Source organism: Helicoverpa zea, chromosome 3 (assembly GCF_022581195.2).
Source record: "Helicoverpa zea isolate HzStark_Cry1AcR chromosome 3, ilHelZeax1.1, whole genome shotgun sequence".
Lineage (NCBI taxonomy): Eukaryota > Metazoa > Arthropoda > Insecta > Lepidoptera > Noctuidae > Helicoverpa > Helicoverpa zea.
In genome coordinates, this window is record NC_061454.1 from 1119105 (window position 1) to 1146911 (window position 27807).

The 27807-nt window shown below is 35.7% G+C and overlaps 1 protein-coding gene across 2 annotated transcripts; it reads right to left on the bottom strand.

The window, feature by feature from the left end:
• Window positions 1-561: 561 nt before the first annotated feature.
• On the bottom strand, window positions 562-27610 carry LOC124646049 (ras-related protein Rab-5B). 2 transcript variants are annotated; one of them, XM_047186072.1, is made up of 6 exons: window positions 27402-27610; window positions 18688-18938; window positions 17306-17378; window positions 4370-4586; window positions 3707-3822; window positions 562-3336 (listed from the first exon to the last, which is right to left on the bottom strand). In XM_047186072.1, the coding sequence occupies exons 2-5, from the start codon at window positions 18933-18935 to the stop codon at window positions 3719-3721; spliced, it is 642 nt and encodes a 213-aa protein (XP_047042028.1). In that variant the 5' UTR covers window positions 18936-18938; window positions 27402-27610; the 3' UTR covers window positions 562-3336; window positions 3707-3718. The 2 variants fall into 2 exon arrangements, with proteins under 2 accessions (XP_047042028.1, XP_047042027.1); XM_047186071.1 differs by lacking the exon at window positions 27402-27610 and adding an exon at window positions 26793-27164.
• Between the last annotated feature and the right edge of the window lie 197 nt (window positions 27611-27807).

Genomic DNA, 27807 nt, shown 5'->3' on the forward strand with positions numbered 1-27807 from the left:
CCATGACACCATATATAGTAAATAAATATGTAAAATGTACCTACTTCATTGTACAAAGATATTCAATAATTTGAGGTAATAGCTGCTTTATATAATACTATATAATGGACACACTCAGAGAACATTTAGTGACGGATTGTCAAAGAAATCCTTCACTAAGGAATGGCTTAAGTAATCATCAAATGTCTCTGAGTGCGGAGGATAATATCGTGCATTATGTAATTCAGTACATAGACTAGTCATACAATATTAATATATTTTAAGATACAGATTTACATTAATGAACATTGTTTAAGAAGTTATTAGGCCGTACTGTCATGTATTATCAATTAACCAATAAATGTAAAAATGCTTATTAAACAATGTTTATAATTAATAAGATCTTTTGTTTATTTGAACCCCACGAGTCATTTTAAAATACCGAAGCAAAAATTAAACGTTATTAAAGCTATTAATGACTTAGAATGGCAACACCGAATTATTAATAGCTTATTGTCATTGTAGAAATCGTAGACAAGTATATTTCTGGGAACAAGGATAAAATAAAACACCAAAAGCAAGTCCATTTACAATGTTTTTTTAATCAATATAATAATATTCTTAATAAATCCAAAATATTTACACAATACAAAAAACATACAATACTACCATGATCGGCGTCCGTGGCCAGCAGTGACGGCCAGTGCTACTTACTAACCAATATCGGGGAAACTGCTTGCAACCACTACTCTATTGCGTTGGCTAAGAGTTCAATATTGTGTGCCGCTTCCTCAACAGGCTTTACACCACAACGTTAAATAAAACAAGTAATTTGTTAAACAAATGACCGTTTACATGGGTTTCTAAACTTGTGGCCGATACAAATTTTAACTAGGAAGCGGCGTCAACGCTCAAGATTGAACCATTCCGTGGTACGCTACAACAAACACACACGGACATCAAAACTATCACGAAATGATAGAACGGGGCTCGCGTACCACGGAACGGCCCTCAAATGCATCTATAAGCTTTGATTAATAAACGTTAAGTGACACTTGCGTATCGATATTTTTTTCCCAATGATGGGTGTGGAGTGTTAGAAATTCTCTTGTATTACAAAACTGACGCGTCAACACAAATTCCATTCCCGCAAGGTGTTCGACTGTACCTATCCTTCTTATAGATAAATTATAAATTGCTAAGTAAGGAGTGATGCAAGCTTCAAAGGAAATAAAAGTGATTTCTCAGAACAAGCGAAAAACGAGCGTTCACACTGCGGTGTAATGCTGGCTATATTATAGCAATTCATGTTGGACTTCAAGAACGATATGCAACTGGCGAACGCTACAAGTACTTGCAATATATCGACAAATAGAGGTGTGATAGCTATCGGAATTATCGATGTCGATACTACAGTCTAATATTATCGACATTGTAAGTTTCGGGTTCCGCAGGCCCCAGCGAGTCCTCCCTGTATGGAATGCGATTATAAAAAAAAGGATACGACATTATGACCCCACCGTTTACATTTTACTTATAAAATATAAATTATACAAGACAATATACATAATAATTAATAATATGTATAGAACAATTTATCCATCGAATAATTAGTGTTTTAAAAATAACTATATAACTTCCTAACTGAGAAGTGTAAATCTATTTCATTAAATAACTATGCCATATTATATTATTTTGAACTAAAATAATGTATGGATGAATGTACCTACACATTTCAACGAGAATTGATTTTATTATTAGTACTATGAAGGGATCTCCGTTTATACACGATTTATTCCCAACCGATGCACTGCAATGGGAACATTCCCAAAAGATACACTCTAGAGATACTTCGCACTTTTAGGACCATTTAGGGACTTAGTTGTAGTCAATTTAGTTTCAGGAATTAGTCTACAAAGACGAAGTATACAAGTATCGAGCGAAGCTTACATGGAGCGGGAAAGGGTCGGCATACATGGAACCTTCATCGTATGAACGTGACTACCCAGAGGGAAGTAAACTCCTTACTTATAAATGTTACTCTATATTTATATAAAATTACTATATTCCACGAAGCGTAACTTTTTCGTATTGTAGACACATACTTGTCATTAAAATTCATTTCTGATCTCTCAAACTTAAAAACGAATATACATTTATTAAAATAAAAATTTCGCTAAACAGTGCAGATACAAATAATAACATTTATAAGTAAATGAACATGAGACATTGAGACGACAGCTAGTTTTGTGGCGACAAACAAAACTGCACTTTTCATAGTAAAATGGTTATTTTTTATTTATTTGAAGCGTTGAGATTTTATTTAGGAAAATAGTAATTTTATTTGTCGCCACAGCTAAGTGAAAAGATGATAAAAATAATATTAAATGTATATGTAACGATACACGAATGTAAATGCACCTTCACCAATTAATTTTGACATAAACGCTTCTATTTTACACACAATATACTTCAGCTGAAGAAACGCTCAATAATAACTATTGAACTTTCTGTTTTTAGCAATTTTTTATAACCTTTAGTTCTAAGTTTAGATACCTGATTGTAATATCTCCAAGTGAAGTATATTGTATAATATTTAATAGTATAACACAAGCTCAATTACTGCTAAAACGAAGGAATCTCGTTAACCCTACGGCACAGTGCACTGCTATCTGATACAAACGAAAGTAAATATAATCATTTTTATTACATTTTTCATTACAGTTACAAATAAGTTTTAAAACTAGTTATCATTTTTTTATAATTAGCTTGTTTTTATTAATAATATATAATGTTTTAATGCGGCCCGCGTGGACGTACAAACACACTTTATATAAATATATATGAGGCGAGGCAGGCTCGCGAGGCGTGTCACTTTAAAGATAAATATTGCAAGAAATAAGTAGATATACATTATGTATACAGCTAAAGACCACCCCGCGAGGCATAACTCGATAACAATTCGCTAATTTGTTGAGAAACATAAAATACATATACCACACGAGGCGCAGACGAAACGTTGGAAAACTGCGAAACGACTTTTATACGAGGCAAACTCGATGTTTCTAGATGTTTTATTTCGTATAACAATTCTACCCTGTACAAAGTATATCGTATTCTCTACGCAGCATAGAATTGTTATACTACAGCCGCCATACCTATGTGGTGATTGTATGAGGCGAGGCACACGACACGACTGCGCCTCGCCTCATACACGGCGAGGCGGTTGGAAGTGCCTCGTGTGATACGTGGCTCGTGTGTGTCCGGCCGCGCGGGCCGGCGGCGGAGTGGCGCGTGGCGGTGACGTCACTACATACCTCAACCCGCGACCACGCCTGAGCCTAACGGCGGTTTTGTCTGCAATTTTGAGAAAACGTCTACTTTAATACTGATATGATTAACAAAAATTCGAGAGGAAAATACTAGAACCAACTGAACCCCCAAGCATATAATCTGTTGAAAGAGATGATATGTTGAACAATTGTTCAAAATGAAAAAACAAAAAAGCTACAAAAAGGCTGTTGGCAAAACTTATCGTCTGATATTATCACAAGGATTTATTATTGACTTCAGGAACGTATTGCGGCTGCATTTCATAAAAAGGTCCATTCAACAAAAAATACCAGTGTTATTGACCCCTTGTATGCCGATGGCGAGGCTCTACGCTCTATTGTTGTCTAATTAGCGGCATTGAAGCAGTGAAGCCCGGTGGTATATGTGTACTGACCAGACGTGGGTATCACTTGCAGCAGGAGGAGGAGCGCGGCTGCTCGGCGTCGCCCAGCCGCCGCGCGCCGCCCGCCGCCGCGCTGCCGCCGCCCTCGCTCTTTGGTAACTTGTTCGCTGGAAATACAAGCAAATCACCTATGAGATAAACCTATTCATAAATAGTTCATGTTCTTCAAAAATCTGAGAATGAAAACTTTTGTCCGATAGCGCCCAACACAGATCTGATAGTTCAGACATTACATCGACGAAGCCATTTCAGTAACCTGGAATGGCTTCGTCGATGTAACGGTATTTGCCACGCCGTCCAACAGGCGTCAACCTTACGGATAATCAAAGCGGATCAGCAACTGCAAAACTTGGATGCGAGTAGACGTCTCCATGCTTACGACTACAATTCCAATTAGACTGCGTTGGAGTACGGAATTTTATAAAAAGAATAACAAATGACATTGAATTGAATAACTCAAAGTTAATAATATACTGACGATACATTCCCAAATTGATGTATGCTGTGAATTTACAAATATTCTGGAATTCGAAACAGTTACCAAAACCTGAATCACTAGGGCTCCAGAAAGAAACATGATTAGGTTTTCAGTCAAACAGCCTCGGCACCCCTCAGCTTCATTCCTAAAGAGGTATACAACAAAGTCCCACTCACCGATAGCTAAGAATATGTCGTTAACATTCATGGCGGTCTTGGCGCTAGTCTCCATGAAGAGCAGGCCGTTCTCGTCCGCGTAGGCCTGCGCCTCCTCGAACTCGACCATGCGCTTGGCGGCCAAGTCACTCTTGTTGCCCGCTAGTGCTATCACTATGGACGGAGAAGCTTGCCGTTGGAGCTCCTTCACCCAGTTCTTGGCGCGACCGAATGTGTCCTGAAGATTTCAAGAAAGAACATTATAATACATAGTAATGAGATAGGTCGGATGGTCTAAAATTGTGTCCTATCAAAGTTGTCGGAAAGGCAAGATGAATTGGGCCATTCCAACATTGCTCAAAAACGTTGGGGGATAAGTGGAATTTCGTTTGTTTCCTAATAGTAGACCTAATCATAAGTAGACAAAAGTAGTGAATGTAATGTAAGATAGCATATGTACTCCAAAATTTTGAAACATCTCAAATAATTACAAAACATGTCACAATAGTAATCAAAATCATGAAAGACCAGGTTCCCCAGATACGGGTCACCTAGCACCTAGACTATTTTGACCTACTAAGAAAAAGACCCTTATATATTTATTATTCGGCAACTTCTATCTCTGATATATTCTTCCACGTTCAACTGCCTCGTTGGTCTAGCTGTCGCAAGTGCGGCTGCTGAGCACGAAGTCTCGGGTTCGATTCCCGAGTCGGGCCGAAATCGCTTTGTGGGTTTTAGAAGACTTTCACAAAGCAGCCCGGAGCCTGGAAGCTGGTGATTGATTCACCCGTGCATCGGAGAGCACGTAAATGTCGGTCCTGCGCTTGATCTCTCTCCGGTCGTGTCGGATTACCGTCCCATCGGGCTATGAGAGTTAAGGAATAGTGAGTGCACCTGTGTCTGCGCAAATGCTCGTGCACTATAATATGTCCTGCGTAGTTGGCTAATCTCCTTACATGAGAACAGCCGCCGTAGCCGATAATCGGCTAGGAGGACATCATCATCATCATATTCTTCCAAATATTTATCAATGAGATAAGGTAATTCGGACGATAACCTGCTGACAGTTAACTATCAGTCTGCTATACCATTATCAGTCAGTCCTTTGGTCCATATCGGTAGAGATTTCATGACAAAGATTATACAGACATCCATGAAAGAACGATGATCAAATTACTGACCTTAATACGTAAACTATTCTGAATATAAAATATGCAAACTTATTGCAACTGTAAGAAGACTGTACAATTTTCGATTCCTTCAACTTTAATATTTTTAGAGAGAAACTATACTACGCAGTATGTAAGATAATATTTTATATCTTCCAGATTATCACTCATTTATTTTTTATGATTATTACATACAGTACTAAAATGACCTTTTACTGAACTGAATAGACTTATCCTTGCAATAGGACCACAAAGTTTATAAAACCACATTCCAACGTATAAAATATGCGCATCAAAGCAAATAATATATTACACATGAATTAATTACAGACAGACATGAGTACTATTGGTTTCCGGCGATGTAGTGAATGACACATGCTATCTAACCTAGTACTATACATATTATACTAACTGTGAAATATCGAACGCCAGACGACAACATATCAATACATTTGTAATTATTCACAGAAATAGCGACTACATGGTCGAACCACCCTATCGATTTAAGAAGTATTTTTTGGGGCCATTCCTGGTAATTTTGAGGTGCTTTATTGCGGTTTATCTATTTAATTAGAAAACTATATGTACTGTATTTACAATGATTGGAAATTTTTAGAGCGATAATCTTCGAATTCAAAATTCAATCGAATTAAAAAAAATAAAGAAATCACGTTTCTAGTGGGTTAATGTAAATAGGGGTACTATTTGCGTTGGATATAAAACCAAGTTTTACTAATAGGGAATGTAAAAAGTCCGGTTAAGCAGTACACGGCCTCCTAGGCTGAACTGCGAGATGCCATACAAAAAAAAAAAAAAAAAAAAAAATAGGGAATGTAAAGTTTGTTAAAAAAAAATGCAAAATTAGGTACTAAGAAGCTTTGCTTGTGGAAACTGATGTGTCCTCGGTTACTGGTCGCCTCATTGGACTTCGAACAAAGTAGGTATCTAAGACCCGTACAAAAACTTAAAACAGGCTATTGCTCTTTCTGATACACCTTTGAATCTGTATTTAATATCGGCAGAAAACCTGTTCATCTATACCTCTATGCAAATATAATAAAGCGGAAACATTTTTTGTTTTTTGTACCCTAAAGGCTCCAAAACTACATCGACTTGAACGATTATTTCACTGTTGGAACGCTACACTAATTCCCGAGTTGCATAGGCTATATTTTATCCCGGCACGGGCAGTAGTTCCCACGGGACGCGGGTGAAACCGAAAGTCAAATATAAATTGCATTAACACATCATATACTCCCCACTCAGAGACATTTGATGGCTACTTAAGCCATTCCTTAGTGAATAATTTGTATGACATTCCGTCACTAAGGAGTAATCATTAAATGTCTCCGAGTGGGGAGGTAAGATGACGTCCATTAAACTTAGCGCCATCAACTGCACCGCATATCTAGCTACATTTTCCACACATCACATGAAGTTATGTACAGTAAATATTTATAGCGCATAACATACACGTCCGTTATCTGTCTGTCGGCGCGCCCTTGAACTCGAAGACTTACTTGTTTAATGCCATTTAAAGTATTGACCGCCACCGAAATAAACTGATTTCTATGTTTAAACATACAAATGTGTGAATTAGATACGCAGGTGTTAATTTGAATAGGTGTATAAATAAATGTATAAAAACGAGAAAAATACGGCGAACAGGAAACGTGCAACGGTACAATTCGGAAATCCTCCTATTTATAAGATTCAGTTTGAATCGTAAAAATAAAATTCGGAAATATTTAAGAACCTTAAATCTATAATATAAAAATGAATCGCAAAATGTGTTGGTAAGCGCATAACTCAACAACGCCTGGACCAATTTGGCTAATTCTTTTTTTGTTGTGTTTGTTATTGTCAGGAGAAGGTTCTTATGAAAAAAAAAATAGGATAAAGTAGAGAAGTCAGTTGACGGGAGCGAAGCCGCGGGCAAAAGTTAGTTTTTCATAAAATTAATAGACTTATTAAGGTAGTAATTTGTGTTAGAGTCTTATGTATTTTATATGCCAATAAGATTTTATAAGATAACTCCCATATTTACTTAACCCTTTCTCTACAACGAAGACAGATATCTTATAACGTTATGTATGGGCACGCTTATTTGACCTTTTCGAAATGGATAGTGTTTACATTCGTTAAAATTAGGCTATTAAACAGCTAAACCGGTACTAATGTAATGCACAGCAAATAAACACTTGCATAACTAATAAGCTATTTTATACATATTTTATTTTTGGTTATCCCATTCCTATAAGGGCTCATCTTGTAACCGCAACATATATAAACTAATCGACCCTTCCCAATAAAAACATAACAAATTATTCGAAATACAAATACTATAAATAAACAAATTCTGTTGTTGCCTCGTACTATAGTCTGTTTTTTAATCTCGTAGACTAAACTGACATTACGAGTGTGGTCAGTTTATTGCAAATTCTTAAATAGTGATGTGGCACGACCGAAACTTAGCGTTAATAAAATCAAGTATCGTTTTTTTACAATACGTCAAATAATGGGCTTATTCTTGATGATTACGCATGGCGTTGCGTGTTCAGTTATCCCTGGCAATTTGTAGCAAGTCGTATAGCCGTGTGTACGTACGTGAATTGTAAATATAAAACTTTGAATGAATATTAAATTCGTCTATTATAGATAAAAAGTTACGATTCAAAAAACCGGTATCGTAAGTACAACACTGCACAAGAAAGCTAGCAACATTATTTGTAAGTTTGACATTTTGCAAGTGTCAATTTAGTCTACGAGATTAAAAAACAGACTATAAGAAATCAAAACGTAGTCATTAGCCATGGCCTCATAGTTGGCGGGTAATCCCACTATCTGTGCCACAGATAACGAATTCGATGGTTTTATTTTTTTATCTATGCTCCTGTTATCGTAGAGGGAATAAACTAGACTTTTCATGTATTTTTTATTTTCCAATATTACAATGTAGTATCGCGGATATTTTTTATGTCATGTTTAGGAAGGGAAGAAGTTGTAAGAAAATTAAAGTGCTTTGTAGAAGAAACAGGTTCTGAAAGATTTTTAGCTTAACTTTAAATTCATATTTTAACTGATCCTTATTCTATGTATATTGCGGAGTCTTTACGTCCTACAGGAAATAAAATTAAAGTCTTTCTATTATTATTATAGGGAAAACTGACCAACATCAAAACCTAAATGGAAAAAAGCGACAAATTATTTTTGATAATAAGCAATTTGATTTTATATAGGCGGTTAGAGATAAACTATGGAATGTTGGTAATCCATACCTATTATATGAAGAGATAAATATTAAGGCTGATTTACATTGAGCCAGTAACTGACGTCAGTGTAGGCGCCGAAAACTGACGCGTGCTATTTACACGAACTATTACAGTCACTGTACTGACTTCAAATCAATTTACACGATGGCAGTGCCGGGTCAGCACTGACTTGTCAGTGGACTGACGTCAGTTACTGACTCAATGTAAATCAGCCATTATTATGTCTGTGTGTTGTATATACTATTATGCGTGTATATTATTATGTCATTATGAACTACAGTTTGACATATAGATAGCAAATATGGTGAAGAGTAGCAAATACATTTAGCTAAAGACACAAGTTTTAAGACCTTAAGACAGTCGAGACACAATGAGAAGAGAGTCGAAATTGAAAAAATAAAGGAATGGAAAAGTTCATTCTTGTGATATATAGGTACTTTTTTTTGGTTTGAAGTAATCAAATGACACGTCCTGCTGTGGATGCAGCGGTTTATAGGTACTTTCACCGACTGTTGTGGAGCCTGAAGTTAGGCAAAAAGGCTGTGCAGCTTTCCTAAGACACACTGCGCAGCCAAACAGGTCACGCTCTCTAAGATACATAGACCGCTATCTGTCCCAAGGTTTGATAAGACTTCCACACTTTCTCCTTCAGTTCTCATTGAACGTATCGTCACACACGTCCGTACCGTGTGTTTACGGAGAGAGAGGGGTGATTAAGCCTATAACTGAAGTATAAATAGAAACAACTATGAATTACTAGCTTCTGCCCACGCTGAAGCCCACGTCATGACACGCATGCAACAGAACCAATAGCATTAATGACGAGTAAGAATACCTAGCTTTGCCCTACCTATAATATTTTCAGTTTTGAATACTAATGTTACACTTGCCGCTTGTCCATGAAGTTTTTTGACGGTTTACTCCATGGGATGCACTTTTTGGAACCGTGGAAATCGTACTTTTCATAAGAGCCACAAAGGCCTATTTGAAATGAGAACGTTTGACCTTTCTTTAGGGCCTATGCACACCACGTTTTTTAAACGCGCCGTCGACGCGCGTTTGTAGCGATACAGACGCGATACGCACGCAAGACAGACGCAGCCTGTAGACCTTTGCACACCTGTATACATACAGACGCGCGTGTGTAGCGATGCAAACGCACGTTTGTATCGATACAGACGCGCCGGTGCCGCGCGTTTGTATCGATACAAACGACAACAAACTGCTCTGCAGGATAAAAACGCGCCGGCGACGCGCGTTCCAAAAACGTGGTGTGCATAGGCCCTTAAATGTGTGTTTTTTGAACGAGCTAATATCAGGATCAAAATCGCCAACCTAAAGACTCCTGGCTATCTTGTGAATTTTTTTTTTAAAACCTACAAAGCGATTTTGGTCCAACTCGGGAAATCCCGTGCACAGCAGTCGCGCTATGCGACAACTATACCATTAAGTTCCTACCACTTAATGAGGCCCACCGGCAACATATACGTCAGTTTTCTTAAAACAGCTATTTACTATATTTTTTTTTACCTAGTTTCCAAGTAAACAACGTTGAAATTGGGCCTAATTTATTCAGAAAATTCCTAGGTTTGTAAAAAATCTATGGAGCAGGAGATAATATAGGTTTTCACGAGTCGCGAGGCTCGGCAAGGGATCGTGAGACGTGCCGTATAATTGTTACGTTATCTGATAAGCGATACCGTTTGTATATCAGACAGAGCGATTGTGCTGCATTTCTTTGTGTGGTAGTCAGGGTTTTTATTTGATTTATTTTTGTTTACTTTTGGTGTTTAAATTGAAGTTGTAAAATGACAAAGAAGGCACAAGCATATGTATTTGGTAGGTGGCTGCCACTTTTATTTAATGATGTTTATGCTTTAATCAGTAATAGATTTTCAATAGTTTAATAGGCAATAATCACTATAGGGGGTTTTAGCACCGAGAAAGCACTTTAGTTAATAAATATTTGCAATTAAAGAAGCTTCGCAAATTGAAAAAGTCCTAAGTGCAACTCATTACTAAGGCGCCCATTTTTTTTTTACATCGGTTTACGGCAATAATATTTGCTGTTTTTGACCTAGTGTTCATGTCACGATATCACCTTAGCACCATTCGGAAAATCGTGAAATAATCCAATTGGCATATCGTCATATTTCCAACTGAAGTGCTCGCTAAAGGTGTTCGCTCACTAGCGTGTAACTATCCATAAAAGTACGGATGTTTATGAAATGCGTAGACGTAACGTAGATCGATGGTCATAGTCTTTGGTCACGTAACCTATAGGTAGACTTTGAATTTAAAACATTCTAAACATAAGCACCGGATGTCCCTAAGTAACCGATTTCATTATACAAACTAAAGACAAATAATGGTATAACAAAGTGCTTTAAAAAAATCTTAATCCAATCTCATCAGCTTAGATACAAGTTGAATAAATCATCAATTGTTTATCAAACAAGAGGTACAGTCTTATCATTTTCTCCGAAGCATGGGTCAGCCAAATTCACACCCATCCAAGCTCCGACCTCGGCAAAACGGCTTATCTTCTAAATGATGACATCCCGTTTAATATCTATGCACCTTAGGCCATATGCAGTTTAATTACTTTTTATATCAATATAGTCATGTGACTTATAGCCATTATAGTCAGTAGGTATATGCAACAGTCATGTGACTTATAGCCATTACAGTCAGTAGGTATATGCAACAATATATTTCATAGTAATGCGTACTTAAGTTATCATAAAACATGCCTTCCTATGTGTTTATTAACTCTCAGGTCATTAAAGTCTTCAACCTCAATAATTTCTTATCGAAATATCAATAAATTAAATAAATAACATTATCAAAGTGCAAGATTAAGGACACAATCATTTATTTAGTTGCAATTCCCACTTGCGAGGCTGGCAAGTTTTCAGAACCATTTTATTTTTTTATTTATTTATTTATTCTTGGACATATTTATTACATTTTTAAATATTAAATATAAAAGTAAAAAACATTTAAAAATATAAAAAATAGGTTGCCACCGTTATCGGGCACAGGGTCCAAGGTACCGGTGGTTAGGGTCCCAGAGACAGAAACCTCCTCACATCACAATACGTGCCGTATCAAGGAGTGCTGCCTTCTGAATCAGTCCCTTGATCCAGCCGCCTAACGAGAGCCTCCTGAGGTGTTCGTCGAGGCTCTTGGCTATTAAACCATTGGCATAACGACAATCGGCACAAAAACAGCCGTGTCGACACTCCACATGGCGACAACCTCGTGCGCTAAGTCGAGATACTTTATTTGTTTCAGAACCATTATTATTAGTTATTAGAGAATTCACAATGAAAAAGAAAGTCTTATTTGACCTCTATCTCTCTCTTGCTCAAATGAATCCGCTCATTTCATCTTGAAGGAATAAAGCGTTAATTCAAATTAAACTAACAAAAACTGTATATCATAAATCCAACGTAAGCACAATACAACAGACAATTTACAATATAATCATCTTTAGAGGGATACCTCTAGCTATAGTATAATACTATACTCAGAGAAAAGCATACGTTTAAATTAAACTAATTAGAAAAATTTCATAAACAAGGAAAAATCACAACACACGTCACTACCTAACTAACCATACATATCTTCAGTAATCCGCAGTTAAAAACAAAGCTAGTCACGTGCTTAGTTCGCATCGCTCTTAACCGAGTGTGACGCAATAGTATTCGTTAGATCGTATGAAAAAACCTGCCCTAGAGTTTGCAAAAACTTAATTGATACCTGTGATAAATGTCAGAGTTTTGTGCGTTTGTTTTAGTAAGCGTTTTTTTGCAATAAAGTTATATTGTTTGTTTTTGTTAAGTGACTTTTCAAAAACGAGGAAGTTGTCAATTTGTATTTTTGTATGTTTTTGTTTGTTTGATAGCTTTCATAATCAAAATTTTATGTGCGTCATTTTGCATCGAATAAATACTTTCTTCCTACATCCAAAACGAATACTTGGACATAATAACGAGGAACTGGTATATCCAACAGGTTTTCAAAAACCGACCAAAAGCCTAATTTTCCAGTACCACTTCAAAATAGATAGATAGACAGGTGAACAAAAAAAATCTTTACTTTTATATGGATATGAAATCAAATCGTTCTTTGTTTCATCATAAGTCATTCACTTACTAAATATTTAAATAAGACTTCCTCAAATACCTCGAGTCGCGACAAAGGTATACAATTGACTGAACTGCGCTGACCTAGCAAGGACATTATAACATTATTATCAAAGTTTACAAAGAAACTGCGCTATAGATTATGTAGGTGATAAGTTTTCTGCAGACAGATTATATTTTTTGAAAAAAGCACATTAATATTACAGACAGAGAGAGAGAGCAAAAACTATTATGGTCATGTATGTGATATGATCTACTGATGAAGATGCTAATGAAAATCTTAAACTCTTTTATCTATTAGATCCACTAAAAGCTAATTCCGAATTTACATAAATTACTGATTTATATATCTAGCTAGAAAATTAATAGCTAGATAGAATATTGGGAATGGCCGTAAGTAACCTATTCTGTTTCTAAAATACGGAGAATTGGGTCTCCAAAAAATATTTTATTTTTATGTTACACCACAGTGAACATTCACCCTAACTTTACCAAAAACTGTTACATTACACGTGTGGCACTAAACACTGAATAAACACTAGCGACCTTTGCCTACTGACCATCGCTTGACCGTGGGGGGCACAAATTGTACCGGTATTGTCCAAGGAGGTTTCATTATGGTGTATTAAACTTTTTGGCTTTTGTTGTGGATATTACATAGACATAGTGGTTTTCTTTTTTAAGTAAGGTTACTTTTGTGGGGATATATTTTTTAATTTAGGCAAATTAATATTCTAGACTGCGTAAAATCATATTTTTGCATATTTGAAATCATGTATAACTTTTTATATAAAATCAATGCCCTACTTAGAACTGTCATTTTCACAGCTCTTTTTATCGATACAAAAGTGGATCAATCTGCGCCGTTACGATAGAACCGAGTCGAATCGGCGTTAAACTTGAACTAGATATGTTCAATGCCATTCAGTTAGTTCTAACTACGGGATGTTCACACTGATGCTTTGTGATGATTTTGCTCATAGTTTATAGATTAAGGCTTTGTCTTCATGCTTCAGGAAGCAGGAACTTGCGTCTTATTTGTGTTAGACGTTTTTTTATTTCTCTTTACAGCAATCAATGTCTACGTACTAAATGATCATCATTCCAGGCGTTTCCTTGCCTTATGGATACTTAAAGCCATCTAACACTGGAGTTAGTTTCAAGAAAGTGGAACACAAGGTATTGGGTATACCTTTTATGGAACCCTACTTATATCAAATTATTACAAATCAATACTTCGCATTTTTTAAAGAAATGAGTAAGTATAGTTTTTATTTTTTATTTTATGGAACTCAGTTTGGGAATCCCTTCACACACGTATTAAAATTTTTACTCGGATGCGACAAAAGAGGGACTTTTTCTACAATACTTTGTACGCAATTCCGAGTCATTAGTAATTGTTACCGCGTCGCGATAGTGAAATCTGGTGTACATTGTTCAATTGTGATTTTTGGACGTATTATTCACTTTCTATCCGTTCGTGAACAAAGCCCGTTGTTAGGAACAGATTATAAAGTAAGACTATCCTCCCCACTCAGAGACATTTAATGGTTACTTAAGCCATTCCTTAGTGAAGGATTTGTATGACATTCCGTCACTAAGGAGTGACTTAAGTAATCATTAAATGTCTCTCAGTGGGGACGTTATAGGTTAATAATGCAAGGAATGTTACTATGCTCTTTGTCAATGCTAATATTATAAAGATGAAGAGTTTGTTTGTTTGAACGCGCTTATAGTAGGGGAGGCCTAGAAGGGATTTTGGGATTTACTCAAGCGCGGCAGATTAGTATATAGGGAGGTACCTATTACCCCATTTAACACCTCCACCAAGTATAAGCCCTGTATATGTAGCCGCGTGTCTAGAATAAAGGATCAGATTAGTAAAAAAAAATATATCATCTGACATTCTCCAGCGCGTCAGATTAAGATAGGGTAAGTTAGTTATATGCTAAAAAGTGTATATTCCACTAATCTGACAATTTGCGATTGACGATAAGAAGTAGGAGTAGGAAGGAAGCAAACTTGTAAAAAAAAAACGTCATCTTGACTTTCTCGAGCGCGGCTAATTTTTTTTTATTTTGAAGGGAATAATTCAACGTTCACGAAAAATATATAATCTGACGATTCCCGTAAGCCGAAGTAAGGAAAATTAATCGATAAAGTTTAAAGCGTGCAGCTACGTGATGCCGGTATTCTCCTCTCAGGTTTCTATTCCTCTCTCTCTTTTTTCAATTCAATTCATTTGCAATAAGTGTTGGTACATTTTGGGTCTTAAATAATCTACACTAATATTATAAAGCTAAAGAGTTTTTTTGTTTGATCTCGCTAATCTCAGGAAGTCATACATAATATGCATATATACTGTTTTTAACGAAGACGATTCATTTTATTGGATACTTTCGTTAAATACGTGTGCCTTCCAGTTGCATTGTTTGTCTATCGTGATACCGAGAAATGCCATTTCGTATACTTCTTGTAATTTATGTCCTCTATAATTACTCTTTATAGTCTTCTTTTTATACAGTCGTGGTGGCCTAGTCATCCGGTTAGACTGGAAGCCGACCCCAACATAGTTGGGAAAAAGGCTAGGCAGATGATGATGAGCCTTATTTTTTTATCTATATGTATTAAATTGAATAAAATTAGTTTTTGTAAGATTTACGCGTAGATAATTCCGTCAAGCCATGTTATTATAGATTCAATTGTATTGTTTATGTCACATGTATATTTATCAATGTCATTATAATTCAATGTAATTATTATAGAAATGTATGTAATGTATGAGCAGATTGGTACACTCCGCCAATAGCAATTTCATACATATCATTGGATAGGCCTTTTTATCTAGAACAACCTTTATTATGACAGCTTTGTTGAAATGTTTGTCCGTTCTGGGATATAGATCAAAAAGTGTGTAAAAGTTAAAACTAAATAATCTATTGATATCTCAAGTTTTAAAGGAATACCAAAGTGCTACAACGTGTATGTCTTGTAAGTACTAAGTACTTGCTGTGCAGACATTGGTGTCCAAGATAAACTTGACAGTAAATACAAACTTAGAAAAGTTGCATTGGTACTTGCCTGACCTGGAATCGAATCCACATACTTGAGAGGTTGGTTCTTTACCCACTAGGCCACCACGACTTAGATAATGATTATAACAAAATTAAAAAACAACGACATTGGTGTTAATTTTTCAAAGAAAATTAGGTTACAGTATTGATTATTATTAGTTTTAAAAACTTTCCATTGTCAGATTAAGCGAGTCTCTCCAGATAATCGTCAGATTATAAGATGATTACGTTAAGGGTACATAAATGAACCATATATATCTTAATCTGACGCGCTCGAGTATTTCAAAATGGCGATTTTTTTTTGCAATTTCAAATAATGGCCACGAGTTTAGGTCACGTCTAAATCGTCAGATTATTGCATAAGAGACTTCGTTTTGGTTCACTTAACACCCCTTTTGAAAATCTGTCGCGCTCGATAAAATTATTTTTTTTCCCATTTTTAACCCTTACCTACGACCACCCCCACCATGGAAACAGTCAGATTAATATACGTATGTTTTCAAAATGACGTACGACGTGCATGCTATTAATATCTGACGCGCTCGAGTATGTCCACGCAACTGTTTTTTTTTACATTTTTGAAAGTTTATAGCCGCTCCACCCACCGATGAAAGTGTGTGTATGTCAGGACATTTTTTTCTTCTTATCATCTAAGCTTCGCAATCTAATAGGTCTCATTGACGCTCGAGTCACTCCCGGTTTAGCACTCTTGCCTCCCCTACTATTATCAGGAACTACTGGACCGATTAGCGGGAAGAAGTTCCCTAGGGACGCAGAGGAAACTGTTGAAACTACTGACATGCAGAATTACCACATTTTTGTACGGTCTGAGGTCAGTAAATCATTTCTGAACGTTAAAACAATAATTTGTCCAGAAGTTAATTAAACCAAGTGGCAGTAAATTAAATTCCACTATTTCGGAACACAAAGTGCAAAGTACTCTTTAAGATTAAAGCAATAATCTACTTCCTTCAGAATTAGAATTTGATAAAAACACACGTTTACATATTAGACTCCATTGACTAGCAAATACTGATGACTAATATTAGACATCGCGACATTACATTTTTAACCGACTTCCCAAAAAAGGAGGTTCTCAATTCGACCACTACTACGTCACTAATTTTGAGTTATTGGAAACAAAAAAGAAAATGTAGCTTTATATGAATGGAAGATATTTTGGAATCGCTCCAGCAATTTCGGAGATCACCTTATAAACAAACTAACAAACAAATGACTAAGTATAGAGACTTCACAGTACTCTGACGTATAACAAGTAAATATTTACCTGATTAGTAATATCATATACGACGATCGCCGCTTGCGCACCTCTGTAGTACATCGGCGCTAAGCTGTGATACCTGAGAATTGAAAATGAATATTTGTATAAAATATAGTCAAATATAAAAAAAAATAAACATTATGCATAACATATAATTATTTATTGAATAAAAAATGATGGTGTTTCTTCAAAGATACCGAAACTCGATGTGAAATATTCTTTCACTGTTGGGAAATTAAACTATCCCCGAGTGTTATAGGCTATATTTTGTCAGGTAACGGAAAGCAGTTTCCTCGGGACGCAGGTAAAATAGCCGGTAAAACTAGTGTATTAACTTTACAAGTTTCATTCATTAAGTCAGTCATTACATTACTAACTAATCAAATACAAATTAGTCAGCACGCACCAACAATGAAAGATCGCCACATCGGAGAATCAATTAAATTAGTACAAGACCATCGAACATAAAGGTATGCACAGACGGCCTTTGAGTGTGAATTTCCTCAGTCCCTATTATACGACTAGACGTAGAACTAGTAATGATTCAAGGCCCATTGATTTCATTCGTCTTGGTTTTCCTCGAGCGATTGTTTTTGGCATTGCTTTTCTGTTTTATGGTGTCTATGGGTGGTGTCTATAGACTTATGTTTTTTATGTGTTAACTAGTTTCAGTTAGTGGTTTCAGCCGCGTCCCGTGGGACTACTTTGAACACCCAGATAAAAGTAGATTTCCAATTTTGCGAAAATGGCTGTCTAACACTGAAATAATTCAGTCAAGAAGTTACTGAGATAAGCAATTTCAGGCAAACGAGGGATCTCTTCGATTATATAATTCAAAAAATAAATGTATTACAGTGCTTTCAAACGTATTAAAAGTAATGTTATTGACTTACTTATACCTACATATTGTTGTACCGAAACATAATCTAAACGTGAAGAGCATAACAAGTCTAAATATGGCGACAAATTGATTAGCGACACAATGACATTACCAGTGTCCATTACTCTTCGTAACACTATATATTTTATATTTGTGATCCTGCAATCATCTTAAAAATATAAGAATGATGTTGCCTACTTGTATGATAGTTGCAATTTACATGGAACTTGAAATTGCATGCAACCCACTATTTGCATTACTTGTTCTAAACATTTAGATTTGGACAACTGTAAGCAGTAATTTAAGTGGCCGTATGGGATAGCTAGACTTACTTCCGATTTGGGTGTGTTAGAAAGTAGCTACAAAACCGGATTTAGATCAGTTCAGCCATTTAGACCACGGTGCCACAGAGACACACAGCGGTCATATGTATAACACCCTCCCCCCACCCCCATTTTTTCTCTTTACTATCAAAAACTGAAAGAAAAAAAATAAGAATTATACAAACCTTTCCTGCCCCGCCGTGTCCCAAATCTCAAACTTCACCGTAGTGTCATCGAGACAGACGGTCTGCGTGAGGAAAGCGGCGCCGATCGTGCTCTCCTGGTATTCGTGGAATTGGCCCTTCACGAAGCGGAGGACCAGCGAGGACTTGCCCACTGCTGACTCGCCGAGGAGCACCAGCTTGAACTGGCAGACCTTCGTTTGTGGAGCGCCGTTCGGCCGCTGCGCCGCACCGCTCCTGTTTGTTGCCATCGCCTACAAACAAAAATATATTTGTCATTATCATTGTTAGTAATGTTATAAATGAGAAGGTAGGTATCTGCCGCATAGAAGTACTGAACTTGAATGGTACATAGATAATTTAGAACCTGAGCAAAAGACAGGTTTTTATGATCATCATAATGGGGTCATATCATAACTCTACTATATCACAGTCATCACTTATGTTTATTGGCAAGAGCTTCGAGTCAAATGAATGGAGCTAACCTCCTTTGCTAGTTACATAGAGCGACCCTAACAGTCCCTGGCGAGACTGAATGTCAGACTTTCTGACTAACCATAATTACTGCTGATGTACAGGATATTTCTTACATAGGAAGATATAGAACGAAGATACAAGTAGTATATTAATAGTAAGATATTATGTACAAGTTCTATTTATACCACCTTGCTAATCCTATTATAACTCTTGTTTATGTAGCTGTTTCACCATAAAAGTATAGACTTTAGCATGATAGAAAGTATTTTATCAATGGTGAGACTTCTTTTCATTCAAGATGTACTAGTTTCTGCCGGCGGTTTCACCCGGGTCCCATAGGAACTACTCCTCGCACCAGGATAAAAAGATAAATGGGCTATCCAAGACGTGAAAGATTTTTTTAAATCGGTCCCTTAGTGCCTGATAAGTAATAGCGCGTTCAAACAAAAATTCTTCAGCTTAACAATATTCTAAATACCTATTCCAAATTCAAAAAGAACTCAAAATAAAAACACCATTTAGAACGGGTGTACTATGCCAAATCGAATGACAAATAATCGAATATCAATTGATCGACCACTATAAATCAAAATTTATTTAACAAAAAATATTAATTTAACAAGAAAAACTCAAAATTTACTAATAAATCACATTTTAATCTTTAATTCTTACCTTTTAAAGGTACATTTTAAAATTTTGTGTGAATTGAAAAGGCAAACGCGGGATTGGGAAGACCTACTTTACAAAAAAGAGGCAAAAGGGATGATAATGCGATAGAAAAAATGTTAAATAATAATAAAAACAACATTAAAATATGATTTATTCATAAATTTTGAGTTTTTCTTGTATTCATAAAAAATATAGATTTTTCGATAGGATGAATATGCGATGCATTTAACGCTCGATCAAACGAACATTCGATAATTTGAACACTCGATGTATAGACTGCGCGATGTATTGAATGTTCGATTTAATAACCATTCGATATTATGAATGTTCGAGTATTTAGAATTTCGATTTATAGTGGTCGATCAATTGATATTCGATTATTTGTTATTCGATTTGGCATAGTACACCCATTTAGAACACCTACATTTTTCAAAAGCATAAACATGAGTTACTTTAATAACATCGCCCTTGACCAGAACAGCTTACACCATGACCTTCAGCGGTTTGCATGAAAATTACCACTACCCACCTAATTTGATGAAAATATTTCTCTTTAGCTGAGTGCAAAACTATGTAGACTGTATGCAAACTACTTTGACACTGTTGTTATTCATACTTTTCTACTAATATAATAAAAAAAGAAACATAATATTTTTTTGCTAGTTTGTTTGTGCTCTAAAGGCTCCGAAACTATAATTATCGGCACGAATCTTGAGCTCTGACCTACATCTGTGCAGAAGTGATTTATTAGCAAAGAACCAATCCCGAGTGACGGCTATGACGCGATGCACTGCGGGCCAATCACCGCTTTTGCCCGCCCCCGCGCCTCACTTCATACCACAAAAGGGACCCAATAAATTACTTCTGCGCAGGTGAAGGTCAGAGCTCAAGATTCGTGCCGATAACTATACTGAACCGATTTGACAAATTCGTTCACTATTGGAAAGCTAAACTCTTCCCGAGTAACATACGCTATATTTTATCCCGGTATGGGCAGTATTTTCCACGGGAGACGAATGAAACCACGGAAAAACGGCTAGTTGATAAATAAATATTGCCAATGCAAGTAAACAAATTATTATCAGACAGACGGTAAAGTTTGTTGCACTGTTTTTATGAGATCATTATTATCCCTCTGTAAGCAAGATTTAAACTAAATGAACATGTTTTTTCTAAATAATTTATGCTTTTGATCACAAGTCATAAAAATCTTAAAAATATGAGGGATACAGTCGACAAAGGAATCTGAAGTATTTTTGCAAACCTTAATGCAGATAAAAAAACCTTAATGCAAAAAGTCGTGGTGGCCTAGTGGGCAAAGAACCGACCTCCGAGTAACAATGCAAGTTTTCTAAGTTTGTGTGTACTTTCTAAGTATATCTTAGACACCAATGGCTGATAAAAAGGTGAAGGTAAACATCTTGAGGAAACCTTATAGTCTGAAATCACCAACCCGCATTGAGCAAGCGTGGTGATTAATGCTCAATCCTTCTCCGTGTGAGAGGAGGCCGCAGCCCAGCAGTGGGACGATAAAAAGGCTGTAACTGTTTTAACTGTAATGCAGAAAGAGTGGTGTCATAAAGTTTTTGCCACTGTAGCTCTTAAACGGATGACCCAACTTGGATATGCTTTTTTTAGATGAAAGCTGGTTTAAAAAGTTAATTAATACCTTTTGGGTCAATTTGGAGCAAGTTAATGATTAATTTTTATTAGCAAAAAAAAAAAAAACTTTATATGAACTTCATTGGGTGAATACCTACTCTCTTTACTTTCTAACCCTGAGGAGCGAGCAAGCATGATAGTATGCTTATCGTAATAACCGACTCGCATATAGAAACAGAAAAGCCAAAAAACACGTGCTATAGATAATGAAATCCGTTTTTTTCTCGTATTATAAATAGAAGATAAGCAAATTATAAATACACATACTATTTTATGGGCGTTAAAACGAAACGATTGATATGACAAGTGCTAAATATACCATACTGTCTATAAAACCTTTTTATTTGTGACTAGAAGTTTTACCGCGGTTTCACCCGCGTCCCGTGGGAACCACTACCGGGATAAAATATACCCTATGTTACTCGGGAAGAGTGTAGCTTTCGAACTGTGAAAGACATTTTTTCAAATTTGTTCAGTAGTTCCAGAGCCTTTAGGGTACAAACGAACAAATCATTTATTCTTCTTTATTTTATTAGTATAGACTTCAAAACCGCTTTATTTGTTACAAAAATATTTTTTTGCGTTTGCATTTGCGGTGAGAAATTAGGTTTACTATTCTGTGGCGTGAAACTATAGATAGGCTGATGGATATAGGAAAATGATAATGAAAATAATTTAATTCTAATAGATAGCTGTGTTGCTGGGAAGTTTGTTTATCACCGTTTCTTCTTCCCAGCCATAACTCTAGGATGCGGTGAAAGGGGGCGTTTTTGGGGGTGCAATACAAGTGTCCAATGTAATTTGATGTGAAAAGTGCTTATTTATATATGCCTAAATTAATTTGAATTGGATACTTAATTTACTATGATAACCTGGGTAGATTTTATCTGTATCGTTCCGGTATTATTTTGTTTTGTATTGACTTTAAGTAAAGTCCAAATTACTCAAGTTATTATAGCGCTATAAAAAAAGGAGCTAATTTAAAGGACGAAGTCCTCAGTTCTAGAGATTAGTTCTATAAAATATGCAAATGACTTTATCTTGCATATTAATAGATTAACATATTTGACATACTAATGGTATACATAGATTTATCAATCCAGATGTGTAATAAATATGCATCAAGTATTTATTTAAAAAACTATGCTGGAGCAGTCTATAGCTGTTTTTGAAGAGTTTGCCTGTTTCAAGGGCTTATGTTGTTACTGTTACAGCCTTTTTTTTACCGTCCCACTGCTGCGCACAGGCCTCCTCTCACACTAAGAATCTCAGAAACTACTAGTCCGATTTTTAAAAGAGCGTTGTTAGATAGTTCACTTATGTGAGCAAACGATACGCTGGTTTTATCGGGGTGGGCGCAGTAGTGCCAACGGGACGCGAGTAAAACCATTGGCGGAAGCTAGTAAGATATATGGTTATTCAATAAATTAAATTAATGAATTGCCTTACTTGTGGTATTTGTATAAAAATACAATGAACATGAAAGGCAGGAAGGACCATACAAATCTGCGCAGGAAATACATAATATTACTAATTATAGTTGGTATAACAACCTTATTTCAAAAAATTTAAAACTCAATGCTTATTTTACAGCATTGAGATCTTTTATTTGAATCTGCTGTCTGCATTAATAAATATATTATTTATAAAAAAAGTTATGTTTGTAAGTAATCAATACTTTGTACTGATTCTCAAACCTATCTTTTTCGGATTCATTATTCCAATTAAAAAAAACTATCACAATTAGGATATGATAGTTAAGCACCATAGACAGAACCTAGAAAAAAATAGATCTATATGACTACTAGCTTAGTAACTTTCCTGATCATCATGATGTATCATGAGTCACTTAAAACATTGAAGCTATTGTTCTGCAAGGAAGTGAAGCCATATCTCATATTCTTTGAAGTATTACAAAGAGGAAACATTTTTTTGTTTGTTTGTAATGGAGAAACTCCAAAACTACTGCATAGATTCTAAAAATTATCTCATTTTTGGAAAGCTTCACTATTCCCGAGTGACCAGTTAGCTAGTTCAAGATGAGCTATTATGAGTGATTTGATATGCCCAGAAACTATTAGTCTGCAAGGAAGTGAATCCATATCTCATATTGTTTGAAGGTATTTGTCATTAATATAAAAAAAAAACTTTAAAAAAAATCTTTAAACAAACAGAAAGATAAATCACAAACAAAGGTGCAAGAAAAGGAAATGTTACAATCAAAGTTAATTATTGTCCCCATTCACATAAAAACAATAACAATATGGCTACTTACTTGAAGATAGTGAGAACTTATTTATCAAATATTGTCCTACTGACATGAATTCACTGGAAAAATAATCTATAATACAGTATATTCTTGTAATTCGTTATTTGCTCAAAATTATGTTAAAAAAGTTTACCTAAATTCTGTGTTTTCTTGTCTGTTTAACATTGTTGAAGTCAGTTGTTCTTTATCTATACTAATATTATTCAGATTTACAGAGTAGTTTCCACGGGATGCTGGTGAAAGCTACAATTCATACTCTACATCAGTGTTTCCCAAAGTGGGCGATAACGCCCCCTTGTGGGCGCTGCAGGTCTCAAGGGGGGCGGTAAGAGACCCAGAAAGAAAATAGGGGCGTTGTGTAGAGGCCTGGGGGGTGATTTGTAATTTTATTTAGCTAGGAGGCCTCTTAGACAACGACTTGTGAACATCAACTAATATGAATTACAAGATTGCTCAGACTCGGTTCTATATTTCTCTCCACGTAGTTCATATATCTGTCCTATTTTACTGAATATAAAAAAAAAATCATGTCAATGTCAATCGGTCGCTCCGTTTCGTAATTAAAGTAGACACAAACAAACAAATAAAAAGGCAACAGACACACTTTCGCATTTTGATAGTTATTAGTACTCGTAGATATCTATCATGTTTTAACAAGTTTTTGTAACAAACAAAGTTTTTGTTTTTGTTGTGTGTAGTTGTTTAAATAACCCGAATTGTGAATTCCTGTATCAGTCGGCTGGTTCAAGTTGTACGACCAGGATGGCACGGGCAGAAGAGACAAGTCACTGAGGGTGCCATTCTAATCTGCAAAGCCTAGGTTCACTTCATTATTCAAATTTTAAACAAAACTACAACAGTGCATGCGCAAACGAGGCATGACGTCGAGGCGGCACTGGAGGGGTGCCAGTCCGGCTGTCACCCCTCTCTTTCTCGTTTATTTATGTTTTTTCCCGGTTTACTTAAATTAATTCCTCAAAGTTATAAAAAAAAAACAGTTTTTTCAACATTTCTGGTTTATTCTGCGCCCTTTGAGTCAGTCAAAAAATTTTGCGCCTTTCACTTAACAGTGACTATTTTCTAATTTCATTAGGTATCATTGCGTCCCAAAAATCAAAAAATTTGCGCTCGCGGCTTCTTCTCTTTGCAGTGTTTTTTTTCCACACTTGTTGAGGTACTTTTGTGCCCCAAAACTAAACAATTTGCGCGGTTTTTTTTAACTTGTTTTGGTACTTTACTCTTCCAAAACTCAAAAATTTCGCGCTCGCTGCGCTCGCGGCTTTTTCACTTGTGACTGGTTTTTATAAAACATGTTTGGGTTCTATTATGTCCCAAAACTCAAAATATACGGGCTCGCTTCGCTAGCGCTTCAAAAGTTTGCAGTGATCTGTCTCCGGTTTCTTTATGTTAAACCAGGCAAAAAGCACCATGAATGACCATATTGCACCATATTTTGTCGTTTTTTTGGGGGGTGCTCAATAGGTAGTCCGCCCCGGGTGCCACCCGATGCTACGCCGCCACTGTAAGAGTCAACTTGAGACCTAAGCGCCGCGGTATGTTACCTACCTGCGCTCAGGTTTCAAGTTGCGGGTTATAGTAAAAGTTTCGTTTAGAACTCTCCGTTAATAAACATATATAGGTCACAATAATTAATTAATTTAATTTGAAGTTATAGTGGTTTTTAAATGGGGGGCGCTAAAAAAATATTTATTCTCAAAGTGGGCAGTAGACAAAATAAGTTTGGGAACCACTGCTCTACATACTTAAAAAAACTTCTAGGTATAAGACGTCATATGGTCAAAGGAATAATGTTGATCTCTACAAACAGTTACGTTATCTAGTGTTACAATGACCCTTTATAATCCTTTCTAGAAGATAGACACCTACATTTTGTTAAATTTATAAATAACTGTAGCTGCTCTTACAAATTATAGTAAACTCTATTGTCAAGAACAAAAACATTATATTAGTGTGAACTTATCAGTTAATAATACTCCACCAATCATATTTCATGTTGCATTACCTTAAAAATCAAAGAAACCAGGAAAATAATCGTTTCAAATAACTCCAATTGATATCTAAGTTTAATTTATGAATTATATCAAGTGTGACGACAATAACTAGGAATAATTATGTTAATTGATGTGCATAACATTGTGCAATGTTGTGTCTCTACAGATTTCTGTTATGTAAACAGATAGATATAAGAACTATTTGATACATACTCTTTGAAAAGATACAAGTGTGATAAAAAAAGACATTTAACTCTATGCTGGTATTGTCCACCTCTATGGTAGATAACTTTGCATAAATTAAAATGCTAATAGCACTAACCTCTACTTGTCTTCAACAAATTAATTGACCAATTTGTTTTTGTTTTTAGGTAAATAGAATATTCACATTTCATTAAAACTGTCCTTTTTACAATGAGTTACAAATGTCACCCTTTGGCATTGGGTTGCCTGGGTATAAACTGGGTTGAGGAGGTCAGATAGGCAGTTGCTCCTTGTAAAACACTGGTACTCTGCATCTGGTTAGACTGGAAGCCAACCCCAACATAATTGGGAAAAGACTTTGGAGATGATGATGAAATATCATCCTTTTTCCTATGTTATTGTAGAATAGTTACACTTAACATTTTTCAAAGGTTAAATATATGATGAAAATGACGATAAAAATGCTTATTTTTTTGTGTCACATTCTCAGCAGTAACAAATGATAAAAATCATAATTGCTTTAAAATCTTCCATAGATAATGAGGTGAAATTAATTATTTGCTCAAGGATAACAGGTTATGTACTTTTTACCATGATTCACTTTATAGAGTGATAAATACTTTGCTCATAAAAACCTGTGTGCTTGCAATGACAAATCATTTTTACTAATAAATTGTGTGTTGTTTGTTTTAATAATTCTAAAATATAATATATAGCCTAACAATGGTGAAAATACTATCTTGTTTCAGTAGAGTAACATGCTGTATTGATAAGTTACCTAATACATGAAGGTTTTATTTTCTTACAGTACTCACCAGATAAAAGTCCTACAAAAACACAGTTGGACACCATTGACAAAGCTTCAAGTGACTACTTAAAGTCTTAAACTACTGATCAATCACCCATGCACATTAAAAATAATTCAATTGGTTGTTTTTTATGAAACCTTGAGGCTTGAGAACTACTTGAGCGACTGTAATAAAGGCTGGCTTAAAACGGTAAACAAGAAGTTGTTATCTCCACGTCCGTATCGTCGCGAAATCACAAAGAAACAAAAGGTATTAACAATGACACTTTATCAGCCAGCGTTCGGCGCAGTTCGCTGGACCTACATTATACAATTTCTCGATCAATTTATCTGTCGCGCACCAAAAACGTGTCTGTTATGATTATGACTAACCGCTTATGCCCGTATCATAGCGTTTCCTTCGAGTCGGACGATTAAAAAATTACCAATAGACGCCCTCATCGGAATCAGCTGTATGTCATAAAACCACTCTACGTAGTCATCTACGCGTAAGATCACTTTGTCTCGGTGACTAGTTCTGGGAACAATACGCCTAATCGTCTCATTTCATGAACACTCTCAACAATATTCGATAAAATGACGCATTTACTTGATTATAAGGATATGAAAGACGTACCCTCCCTGTTATTATACTGCTGTTTTGCACTTTTCCTCGGGCGACAGATCCTCAAGAGGTCGCCGTATTGCCGAAAATATCATTAATTACACACTTTAACGAATAAAATCATTAATTTTAAATGCTAAACTGGAAAATCTAGCACAGAAATGCAAAATGACCACGAACAAACATGGAAGCGAGAGAGCGAGCGAGACGTTTCATTTCACAAAAAGCTGTCTATGGTTTAGTATACGTCATTAATAAAAAAAGTTTGTTGCCTATGATATTTTTTGCGGAAAACAAATTATTATTGTTCTTAGCTGGCGTGGATGAATTATTATTGTTCTTATCTATTTACTAATACTAAAATAGTTCCCATGGGACAAATGCAGAACAGCTTTCTGTTCCTGTTCTAGTATCATAA